The sequence below is a fragment of the Manacus candei genome, unplaced genomic scaffold (assembly GCF_025592945.1).
Source record: "Manacus candei isolate 608988 ecotype Guabito, Panama unplaced genomic scaffold, ASM2559294v1 h1tg000043l, whole genome shotgun sequence".
NCBI classification, from domain to species: Eukaryota; Metazoa; Chordata; class Aves; order Passeriformes; family Pipridae; genus Manacus; species Manacus candei.
Genome location: NW_026138091.1, coordinates 5,581,905 through 5,594,453, shown reverse-complemented (window position 1 = coordinate 5,594,453; position 12,549 = coordinate 5,581,905). Strand labels below are relative to the sequence as shown.

At 39.3% G+C, this 12,549-nt stretch overlaps 1 protein-coding gene across 2 annotated transcripts; it reads right to left on the bottom strand.

Moving 5' to 3' along the window:
* Window positions 1-834: 834 nt before the first annotated feature.
* On the bottom strand, window positions 835-8,839 carry IL26 (interleukin 26). 2 transcript variants are annotated; one of them, XR_007905949.1, is made up of 7 exons: window positions 8,732-8,839; window positions 6,643-6,721; window positions 6,332-6,388; window positions 4,685-4,816; window positions 4,106-4,311; window positions 1,338-1,403; window positions 835-1,252 (listed from the first exon to the last, which is right to left on the bottom strand). XR_007905949.1 is itself a non-coding variant. In XM_051795871.1 (5 exons), the coding sequence occupies exons 1-5, from the start codon at window positions 6,932-6,934 to the stop codon at window positions 1,166-1,168; spliced, it is 513 nt and encodes a 170-aa protein (XP_051651831.1). In that variant the 3' UTR covers window positions 835-1,165. The 2 variants fall into 2 exon arrangements, 1 of the variants encoding a protein (XP_051651831.1); XM_051795871.1 differs by lacking the exons at window positions 4,106-4,311; window positions 6,643-6,721; window positions 8,732-8,839 and adding an exon at window positions 6,764-6,934.
* Window positions 8,840-12,549: the final 3,710 nt, after the last annotated feature.

Below are 12,549 nucleotides of genomic sequence, written 5' to 3'. Positions count from 1 at the left end.
CTACTGCTCTAGCTACCACAGGTGCATCAGCCACAGAGAGTTTCTGAATGGTCCCTGAAGGAATGAAAATGAAGGTGTTGTTATCATAGCCCAGTTAGGGAGCACATTTAATTGGACCTTGGAATCAAAAGACCACCTGTCAGAAATCAGCCAACACCCCTTGGCTGCGGAAGGCCACAGTGCAGAAGAGGAACTGGCTCAGGTTTGTTGATGTCAGCACACTGACATCAACACTCCTTACATAATAGAACTATGAGATTCGGAATTTTGCAGAACCTCAGCCCCATGGAAGTGCCAAACATACAGATTTGGGAATATGTTCATACGCCCGGTAAATATTCAAAATGTGAGAAAATTAGAAATCCATCTTCATTCTGTACTATATGAGAGACATTTTGGAAACCACTACCATCAACTTCCATAAATCTCTCTTAAAACTTTTTACAATCCTAGTCAAACCAATCCATTTATTGTGTTTTCTGCATGTCTGATCTCATGTAGATCATGTGACATCTGAAGGCCGTGCACGAAACCTCAACCAAAGTTTTTACATTAATTGGTGTATGTTTATTAGGGAACAATTGTTATCTTAAATTAATAATAAAGATAAGCAGTATGTAATTATTTTTCTTATTTTTATATAGAATGGCTTGGGTATACTGTTATATATCTACAACAAAAAAAACCCAAAAGAAATATAGCTTAGGGGAGGGATTTTCAAAACTGTTCCTCATTTATTTGAACTGTATTCACGCAGGGTGACACAAGGTATGCCTAGATCATGCCCATGGCACGTCTAGATCATGCCCATGGCACATGGGACATTGTGTCTGACCCCTAGGGTAGCAGATTCTAACTTAAGCTGGTGTGATGTGTTCGGGCACTGCCTGTGTGGCAGCTGGTAGGCAGGCAGGCAGGATGAGAAGGACAGCAGCATGCTGTAGCTGCTCCAGAGGCAGAGCAGGCATAGCTGCTATGCCAGGCTAACTGTGAAAATTCATGAAAATCCCTCTTTATGCTGCTGTGTTACAGAGAATCTCCTTCCATGGGACACAGTTACTGACAGACACATTACACGTCTGACTCTTGATTCATTTTCAGGCCTTTTGGGTAAGGATTTGTTTTTAGCACAGCAGCAGCATGTTGTCTGTCACCTCCTCATTCTTCATACGATGGTTTGTATGTAGGCCTGAATCCAGGGAAGGAGAATGTCCAGCTCATGTATGGCCTTGTAGATTCCCTTATCTCCAAGCTGTTGAGAAGATAAAGGCATTAGAAAAGAAACTACCTACAGCCCTGGAACAGCACAGAGGGGAGCCAGTGCCTCCTCTTCTTACCTTAAAAAACATTCTCCTTAATTTTTTGACTGCAGAAGTTAACCTTGTGGATGGAGCACATGGAAGCTGAAGGATGAAAAGAAATCCAAAGATGCTGATGTAAAGAAATAGTGATGAAGAAGAATCGAACCCACAGTGTGGCACTATAGGGCTACCAGTAAAATGTGTGAACTCAGCATCATTTCCACTTCTCCCTCTACTTCAAATGTATTCTTTTAACTGCATGCTTCCTGCCAAGTTGAGTTCACAACACAAAAAATTGGTAATATGAGCTCCGTGAGTTTTGAAAGAGGAAGATACATTCTTCCAGGGGGAAAAACAGGGAAAAAACAGGTGTTTTCCAATCTACAAACAAAGACAACATGTTTGAAAAAGAAAAAGGCAAAGGTCTTCAACTCATATGGAAGGAGATGACTCCACTGAAATGGATGATCAGACCTTTCTATCTCACACACAGTACTTTAAAAAGGAGCACAGACACTTTCAAGGTACCTTTTGTGCTTCCTAAAGGCATGTCACATGATGAAAGTGAAAATAAAAGCAAACATTTTAAAAAATGTAAATAGAAGTAAATTTTTTAAAATCTTCTAACCAGGACAGTTCTTTCTGACTTGGTTGTTTTTTTCCTTGATTATTTTTTTTAAAGTCTGCTTGTAGGATGCAGATTTCCACAAAAAAAAAAAAAAAAAAAGATTGGTAGCAAAACTGACCTTAAATGACTATGCTGGCTTTAGTGGTGATACATATTACAAACTCTATTCTTCCTGCATAAACAGGTAAATAAGTGAACTAGCAAGTTAGCTTAACTACTGCAAACAATACTCAATATCTGCTCAAGGTCTACAACAATGAAAGAGAAATGATTTAAGATACTGCAGGGAACATATTGTCTTTCTACACTCCACCCAAACATGAGAAAACACTTCCATAATCCACTACTGATGTAGTCACAGAAGTCTGACCTCCAAAGCAACTTCATACTGTTCTCAGCAATGCTGAGTAGGGCACTTGAGCCAAGAGGTTAGTGATGCTACTGGTGGATACTCCCAGTATCCAAGGAAAAATACCTGTTCCCTTTGCCATGTAGTCTTACACTAAATGAAAGAGTCTGATTTCACTGCAGAAAATGGGTTCAGAGATTTTAAAGTCTATGTATTGAACTAGGGCCTCTGTATCACTGGAAAATACTAAAGCTTCTTTGTCCGGACATGTCTAGCAGGGTGAGAATCATAACATTGTAGTATAAAGTATTTGAAAGTGGTTTGGAGACAAATATTGTTAAGATATTTAAATAGCATGCATGTCTCTAGCTGGCTGAATTACAGCCTGAGTTTGTGAGAGTATAGGGTGGATATATATACACAAAGGTACCACTGTTATGCTTAATTACTTAGAGAACTTTATTCTTGAAAGGTAACAAATTCATTACATAAGTATGTTGTCATGGTGGAAATCCCTTCAGATAAAAATCTTATAACTCAACTACATGATAATCATTAAAAAGCTTATGTAGGTGAGTGAATGAGTGCTAATTTATTGAGGAATAATATGATGGAGAAATCTCAAGCTTGGTATTAGCAAAGGATCTAGTACTTTAATTCCATTCACAGTTTCTATTATTCTTTCACATGTTTTTTTTATTGCTGGGTTTAAATTAATATAAATTAATACAAAGAATTCAAGTGTTAGTTTCCAGAAATGAGATGTCTCCTAGAAAATCAAGGCAAACCGTCATTTCTCAAAGACCTACTGCTTTTCTACTACCAGGGGAAGACTTATCTCTCCTACCAGCACTTTCTAAGATTCAGAAACATAAGTTGTTATGTTTAGACTTGTGTTGGGTAAAACACTGGCACTAATTATGAAAAAGAACACAAGAACTCTGAGAAATCTGCATCATTTTGTCTCCATACAGCACAGAAACAAACGTATTACTAAGCTGTCCAGCAAGCTACAGTCATTGGTGGTATTTTAGAATAACTGATATTCTGAATTCAGTCACAGTTGACAGTCTAAATTCCTCAGTGTGTACTGGCACTTGCATGGAGTGTAATTGCTTTTCCAGACAAGAATGAAATCTCTTTAAGTATATTATAGCATCTGGAATTATATTATATTATAGTATTCTGGAGTTATAGTACAACATTATCTGGAATTCTGACAGACACAGATAATCACAGCAGTATGATAAATGCTGTGAATAATGGCTGTAAATCGTAACTGTTTAGCATGGTTTTAAACGTAGAACCTGACAACTGGTAAAGTTTTCTCCCATTGGGATTTGAATCTTTTTACGTTATACAAATATCCCAGTTGGCTTCTGAGCTACAACTCTGCAAAGAGATCTATGAAGCTGTTTGTTCTTGCATAGCAAATATTTGTGTGAGCATAGAATCAATGTCCTTTTCTTTCATGCTACCATAAAATCCAGATTAGACAAAGTTTAAATTCTTTTAATTCATAAACTTCACTAATTCATTGACTTCTCATCCTGGTCTCACTTTTTAAAATCACTATAGACATTTGCCTGGATATCCATGGCTATATTTCACCCTGAGTCATGCTGCACTTTTTGGGACACTGTGACTTGTGAGGATTACAGGTTTAGCGAATTAAAAAAACATCCATAGGATATGTAAGTTGAAGACACACTCTGTTGTTATTGGTCTACCATTAAAAATAAGATGAGAAATGACAGGTATTGGCATCATCTTAGCATCCTACCTAATATGTGTATTTGTGTAGGCAAAAGTGTCTTTTAACTGCACCTGGTCCGCTCTGGGGACATTTTGCCAGTGGGCAGCATCACTTCCTGAAAACCTGCTCTGGGCACAGGGGAACTGCTCCAATGTGCTTCCTAATTGCGGTTCCTGCTTACTCATGAGAGTAAGTTCTTTCACCAGTTCTTTCAAAATTCAGTGTGGAGGAGAAGAGAGGACATATGAGTAAAGGCTGCACACTTCCAGTGAGTACGCTGTTGAAGAAGGAAAACATCACCAGTGTTACATCACGGAAACTTGAGGAGCCACATCTCTCTCTGTGATCACCCTTCCTCTTTGCAGCTTTGGTGATGAGAGGGGGGCACAAGATGATATAATCAGTAGGGAAATGGTTTTCCTCCATGGGATCTCCACCACCTTGACCCCTCCCCACAGGCTCACTCTGGGAAGAAATGAGCAGTGTTAAACTTCCCTGGTCCCAGTGGGGAAGCCCTCGTGAATTTGGGCCTTCTGTGGTGTGGGACACACCATGACTCTGAATCACCTATCTGCTGAAAAACTGAGAGGGAGCCCTTCTCTAACTTTTCAAATGGACAAAGTTAGTTTAGATCTCTGGAATATACTCACACAGGCATCCATGTTCACTTGCAGGACCTGGAAGGCACTAATAATGTTCAACTTGTCTCTTCCTGCCTCAAGACGACTGAAAACGTTTTTCACATAGAAGGAGAGGAGCTGATCTCGAACACTGCAGTTTGTCTGAAAACAAATCAAGTGATGAGTTTCCAAATGAAAACCTCACAAGTCAACTTCAGCTGAAAATTTCAGCCTCACAGAAATATGCATGTTTGGAAAGTGTGCAATGAATAAAACCATTTTTATGTACTGTAGTATCCCCTTGTCCTGCTTCCTTTTTGAGCTACAACTAGCTCAATCTAGTTGTAGTTTCTGAAAGAAAGACAGGAGGGTGTTGTGCTGGCAGGCACAAAAGTATTGGTATGACCAACCATGAACAGAAATGACAGCAACAAATGTACTTAACACACAAAGAATAAATGGGAGATGAATTGAGAAGTTAAGTCAGACCATCTTGTTCAAATTGTAGGAGTCATTGTGGGTATCATCGTTCCATTCCTCCGCATCATGTCCAACGCCATTTGATATGCTGTAGGGTATCCTGCCCACCCCCAACTGCTACTCCAGAAGAGACCAGTCATTCTGTCAACCCCGTGTCACATCTGCCTGGTCTGTGGCTCCTCTTGAAGAGACCAGTCATCCTGTCAACCCTGTGTCACACCTGCCTGGCCCAGCGGTTCTCTTGGGCACCCAAAGTTAATTCAAATTGATACACGCCCTATTTTTTCGGCAATAGAACCAATTATCAGGTGTGAAATTCCCATTAGAAGGGTAATGCAACTGCATATTACACCACCCAAATGCAGATGTCCCACATGTAGGTCCCACAGCCAGGTGAGGAGCCTTCACTCCCAAGGTAATCAGTGAAATCCAAGGGACACTGAAGACCAGTCGGGCTGTACTTAAGGATAAACTGAATCAGTTGGCCCTGCTGACTAGATCTCTGTATGAAGAAAACTAAAATATCTCATACACTTGTAGTCACCTACAATTAGACACCGCAAAGTTTGTTTCTCACTCCCTTGCTGAGTCTTCCTGGGAACTCTGATCTCTCTCTTCCAGTGCACCTGCAGAGATCTAAGCTCAAAGCAGCTCCTTGGGTGCCCTGACTCTCTGCAGCATCCCTGGGCTATCCATGGTACTGCATGCCCTCAAAAGAAAGTACTTCAGCTGCCAGGACAGTGGCTGTGGCCCTGGCCCTCATGTGAATGGGCTGGTGCTGGAGAGCATTGCTGGGGAGGTTGGTGTGCAGCCAGGGTCTCACAGGAGGAGCAAATGCTACCATGAGCACACGCTCCTACCTGACACGACAAATACTCTCACCCCAACTTCCTTGACAGAGCACCACTGCAACTACCTAGAAAGAAGTGCCTCCAGATAGGTTTTCCAAATTCACCTCTTTCTCCCTGTACTGTGATCAACTGTCTCCTCATGTGAAAATATGTGGCATAGAAATAACATTCTTCCTCTAAGCAGAGGACTTCATTAAGCATATGGCTTTCATAAATGTCCATCTAATTACACACAAGCAATTTTTGCATCACTTTTGATGACATATTCCTTTTGATGACATATTCCTGTCTCTATTGATAAAAGGAAAATCAAAATAAGAAACTGGAAAATCAGTATAAATCTTACCATAAACAGCATTTTCGTAGACTTTTTAAGCAGTCTTGTGGTCTTGATGAGATCCTTCTGTAAAATATAATGTGCTAATATTAATTAACCTGAGCAGAAGAAGGGAGACAGAATTTCAAGTCTGGTTTGTACAAAACTTAGTAGTAATAACAATAATCTTCATCATCCTTCATCAGGATGAGGACTCAGTAAATCTGTGTTCCAATCCTAGCCTAGCTACAAACTTCTTCCATGGTAAACTCATCCAGCCTCTCTATGCATCTTCTATGCATCATTTTTTCTCGGCTTTACAAAAGAAGTAGCTACATTACCCTGTCTCTTAGGACTGTAGAGATCATTCAACTTCTTAAAGTTTCCAGGAGTTCAGTAATTAAACTGGTAAAGAAGCATCTATAAATAAAATAAACTTTTTGACTGATGGGATCAACTTACAGGAACAGATGATTTTAAACTAGTTGCCTTGATATACAGGTTCTCTGTCACCTGGGAGAGGAGTTCTTTTCGGCAGGTATGCTTTCCTGTAGGTGACTTTTTGCCTTCCACAGTGAAAAGACAAAGCAGAAATAAAAAATGCCCAGATCTGAAAATAGAACATATTTTCATCTTTGCTCCCAAATCTCCGTGCCTCTACAGTCACAGCAGCATATGTGACACAGCCAAACTCTTAGATGACAGAGGTTAACCTAATTTTGTTAACCCTCAAAGCAGCTTCTGCACCAAGATGCTCACGTAGATAACCTATTGCTCATGTGGTGGCTGATCAGTGCTCTTGCTGTGCTTTTTTATACATCTTGCTCCACTTTCAATAAATTTGACCACAATCATCTATGACGTTTTTCTAAACGGTATCTCCATATTTACCAGCAGCAGGGTCAAGGTTTCCAAGAAAGAAGAACTTCCCTATCATGTGATAAACCTTCTTTCATTTAAGTGGTGGTCAAGTGAGGAAAAGGTAGTTGAGTGTTAGTTTGGTTTCATAACAAAATATACCAAATGCGTGTTTTTGAGGTTTTTTTTTTATTTTCCCACAAAACATTATGGCAGCACTTTTCTGAACGGTAATGGTCCAAAGAGAAAAAAAAAATCTTTGTTAATTTACTCTGAAAAGCATTAGAAAATCTGTTATCTATAAGGAAGCTGGACTGCACTGCCTTTAAAACTTCATTGTTCAGTTTTTGAGAAGCATTTTTTTCAGAGGCACTGCAGGTAATAGCAAGGGTGTTTGCTGCCTGTTTTAACATCTGTAATTAACTTTTTGCCAGGGTAGGATTTGGTCCAGTAGGAGCAGTAGGCTGTTTAATGTGAAAGTGAGGGCTCCAGGGAGGGCTCTGTGCAAGGCCCAGAGCATCCCTGGCTATCAAGTCACTTTAAAAGCCCATTGAGAGACATAGGCACTGGGAAATAATCCCAGTGCAAGATCCCAGCGTACCCATCACAGAGGTGGTAAAAGTAAAACCATAGAATCAGATGATCATTCTTCTACAGAGGTGCTAAACAGAGATTGGACAGTCTATGTCTCTGGTCTGTTTCCAAGATAGCCAAATGCTGAGGGATTCTCAGATATCACTCCAGACATGCAAGAACATCACTTCAAGGATAGACTTGGAAATCACAAAGTAACATCAGCAATGTGAGGTTTTTAAAGCCAAGGAGGATTGTAAGACAAATGTCAAGATCCCCAAAAATGGCTGAGGTTTATACAAGAAGAGGAAGAAAGCAGGTTTTGGTCTAGCACAACAATACTTCCCTGATACCATTTTTTTGGAAGCAAAAACAAGCCCTTGAAATGTTCACCAAGGACAGAGTTTTTTACACCTTTAATGTTTTAAGAGCAACACAGAAGGCCTTAAAGAGATCAGAGAAAATAGTTTGAACTGCAACTGAAATGACTCAAAGGGACCATGATTTGCCAGATCCAGTGGCAGAGCTGTATGTCCCTCTATGGCACCACCGGTGTGCCAGGGACATTGTCAGCTCTGAAAGGAAGAAGGGTGAGACAAGCTGGGTAATGAACTCACCCCAGCCTTGATCCCACTGACCATTTACACAAACAAGCATGCATGCATCCTCCAGGCCAAGTTTGACTCACATTCAGCTTCAAGGATCCCACCTGTAACAGCTCCGGGAAATGCATTTTTCCATAGAACCATCTACACATCATAGTAGCTTCACCAGCACTGAAGTTCTGATGGGGTCAATGGACAAAAAGAACCAACAAGGGGAAGAGAGATTAGACTTTTGGAAAGTGAAGTTGATGGAGATCTGAGGCTCTATGTGCATTTTAGTGCTTGTGTGAACTGTGGTCTGTATTTAAATTCTCTGAATGCCGGTAAGGCTTGCCAGGTGAGGTGCAGTAAACCTCAGCACACATGGTATATGGACAGAAGATTAGCCACTTACTCCTAATTTGTTCATAGAAGAGGATCTTGGGTGAAAACAGTAGAGTTAGAATGCAAAACTGTCTTGGGTTTCCCAAGGTGTGGTACTCCTCAGTCAACAGTTTTCATCTAAATGGAATAAATGGGTCATGTAAACAGTCTGTAATAGCTTTTTATAAGAAAATCAATAATTTTAAACATCTCTGAAACTTCTGATGTTGCTGAAAACCCTTGAGCCCACAAGTTTCATTTTGTCTCTTCTTTGAACTTGTATCACCATGCTCACGTGGCTGGAGCAGTGACACTTACATTGGGCTCTAGACACCTCTGCATGTGAAACACTACATATATTGCTGAATTAGTAAACTTTTCAACTGAGTGGTGTAAAAGGATACAATTGCATGGAGACCTTACTTAAAAAAATTAATAAATAAAAAGGAAATAGGGCTTTCCCATCTTTCCTTTCATAAAAGAATGGTGGCTAGTATTTAATAACCACAATTTTTGATATGCTGATTTAATTTCTAGTCAAAAAATAGCCAATATTCTTCAAATTTTTCATATGTTATTTGTTCAGAACAAAGATGGTCTTGTCTTTCTGGATCTCGTGCAGCATTTTGTACACTGTGTTTTACTGCCACGTAGGCACTCAGACATAGTTATGGTATAAATTATATAGAATACCAAAGAACCCATATTACTCAGTATTTTAAAGTTATAAGAAGCAGAAGAAGAAACAAATTCAGCAATGAAGACAGAAAATACCTCCAAAGTTTTGCATATGCAGTGGAACTGATGTATCCAGAGATAGTCTGAGACAACAGCAAAGCACATCACAAAGCAAGTTGGCTTCCAGGCCTGGGTTGGAAACCACAGGAGTTCAAGGAGCCCGCCCCGGAGAAAATGGGCTCTCTCTCATATGGAAAATTTTAGATGTACAATATCAACAAGTAATTAAGGAACAATTCAATACTGATAACACAAGCAAAGTTCATGTGTTATGTTTATACAAAATCTGTAAAGCTTATAATGATGAGAATGAAAGAGAAAGAAAATAACTAAGAAAAAGAATAAGAAAAATTAACAGAGCAGCCAGCTTATTAAATAAGAAAATCTTGTCTGATTTACCCTGAGTAACGACTAAGTTTCAAAGAAGGCTATGATGACCTATGCTCCACATGACTGCATGAGACCACCAGCTGAAGATCCTTTCTTCACTGTCTTATTGTGAACCATGGAATTGTCTTGATCTACATGACTCCAGTAGATGTTATTAATATTAAATTCTCTTGATTTATGTAGAACGAACAGATACATCTACCACTGCTGCAAAGTTCCATTAGTCCATTTAAGGTAACAATCATATCTGCTGGTTGTTTTGCAACTTAAACGGTTTTCTAATCTCCATACATAAAAAGCCCAGTCTAGTTTCTTACTTACGAATCTTCTCATTTTTCACATTTTATGTTTATTTCATTTCCTGTTAGTATAACTAGGACTAAATTAGTCGTGTACTTCCTATAAATATTACTCATATTTGCTTAGTTGCTGTTAATGTTGTGCTGTCTCTTAAGACTATTCTCTACTATTTGTATTGTTCCCTCATTCTGTTTGATTCACTTTGGTCTTCTGAAAAAAAGAGGTCTACATGAAGAGCTGCAGTATTTGTCTTCAGAAATGTGATTTGATAAGTAAAATATAAGTTTTGTGAGATTTTACAAAAACTGAGCATGACAACACCACTGTTAGGACATAAGAAAATTGAGATACCATAGTGCCTCCGTTGGAGAGAGAAGTTTGGATCAGAGAAGCTCCCAGCATTCAAAACTGATTCTGCAATTTTCTGAATATGGTTGTAATGAATATAGGCATGGAGGTAAGCCTTCCACACCCACCAGTGTTTAACCTCTGTTTCTTGTAACCTTCTATTAGTATAACAGGAACTTTTGGAGCTCCTATAGACTTTGTACAATTACCGAACTATTATAAGCCAATTTTTCAGACAAAGGTTCCTAAATTACCCATGCAAACTCAGCACATAGACACCTGACAATTCACTGCCAGCAGCTTCAATAGTCATAAAAGTCAGAGGAACAACAGAATAACGCAAACAGATGGTATTAGCAGCTCCAGCTTACATATTATACATACACTGCTCTGGTTAGGAAAAAAACCCCATATATATGGAATTGGGACACTGCAAAGAAAACTAAAAACTTTGAATGCCTATGACTGGATGTCAGTCTGGTGCCTTTCCAATCCTCAAACACAAAATCCCTAGGTTTGTTCTCATGACACACCTACATTACATTGTGCCTGTCTAGGTGCTCCTCAACTGCCTTTGCTGAGGAGCAACAAAGGTTTAGGTCGGAAGTGACCTCTGGAGGTCATCTTGTCCAACACTCCTACTCAAGAAGGGTCATCTACAGTTGTTTGCCTGGAAATATGTCCAGTCAGGGTTTGAATACCTCCAAAGATAAGATTCCACAACTTCTCTGGTCAACCTGTGCCAATTTTTGGTCACCTTCACAGCAAAAAACTGTCTTACCATGTTCAGATGGATTTTCATGGATTTTAATTTGTGCCTATTGCCTCTTGTCCTGTCACTGGGCACCACTGAGAGGAGATTGTTTATCTTCTTTACTTTCCATTCTCAGGCATTTATGCATATTGGTAAGATCTCCCTGACTCTACCCCAAGTGGAATTTCTCACTGCCTCACCTCAGATAACAGATAGCCCAGTCCCTTATTTATCTCTGTGCTACTTCACCATCTAATATTTAATTACATATCTAAGGTACTTGGAATTTTTTCACTCTATGCCTTAGACAAGCTTCATAAAAATTTTAAGGTATTAAGTAAAGTAGAAATCAGATTCAAACCCAGATGAAGAAGACAAACCAAACCAACCCATACCAAAGCAAATAAAAAAACCAAAGCCAATTGCATTTCTTCTGGGCATTTGCATTTCTTCGCACTTTATTAATAACAACTTTTTGAGTAAGCTTCAAATGTGAGTTGGTGTAAAACATACTGTCTATCTGCTCTCATCCTCAAGAAGAAGCACAGACTGATTCAAGTGGTGGAACTCCCAGTGCTACTGGCCTGCTGTGTTGTTTCAGTTTGATGATAGGTGGCCAAAAATTGTCTGTCAAGCTACTTTTACTTCAGGTATCTGATAGGAAGGTTCAGTACATTCAGTTTTTTCAGAGGCAGATGACAGAATATACTCAGAGTCCAGTTTGAAAACACCAAGATACTAAAATTTTGCCTCTGTGCACAGAAATAGACAACAGTTCAAGTTCTCTAAGCATTAGTACTTTTTATGGCCAGCAATTAATGGCTTTGAAAGAATGTGCAGCTCTACCTGTATAATTCAAGATACTTTTCAAATGTCCAGTTATGTAGTTAAAAATTAGCCATCACTTCATGGCTAGACAAGGAGATGAATTTGACATAAAACCATTCTGTATATAGCTTTTATTATTCACATTCTTGTAGACTTATATTTGAGAAGAGAGATTATGAAAGAAACAGATATGAAAGTGTTTGAGCATGTTCACATTGTTCCTATTAACCAGTCAAGTGATCTCACTTAGCTACAGTGATTCAGTCCCCAAATTCTTCAGAAAACATTCATCTGCCACCACCAAACTCACTCCCTGTACAGCAGTATTACTACAGAGTGTACAGATGTGTTCAGCAGCAACAGACAGCTCAGCTTACCCAGTGTAGGCAGGTGGTTATTCCAAACTCCAATCTCTTGTGATGTACAGGATGTTCAAGAGTCTGTGACCTGCTTTCTCTTGTGATGTCGTCATGGATTTATAAAAGGGTTGT

Bases quoted from the DNA above. Each gene is read 5' to 3' on its own strand.
- IL26 (XM_051795871.1), bottom strand. From the start codon at position 6,934: ATGAAAATATGTTCTATTTTCAGATCTGGGCATTTTTTATTTCTGCTT. The intron at 6,389-6,763 runs GTAAGTTGATCC...TATATTTTACAG, and splicing joins GTTTAAAATCATCTGTTCCT to AAGGATCTCATCAAGACCAC. The intron at 1,404-4,684 runs GTGAGTATATTC...TTCATCCTTCAG, and splicing joins AAGTGAACATGGATGCCTGT to CTTCCATGTGCTCCATCCAC.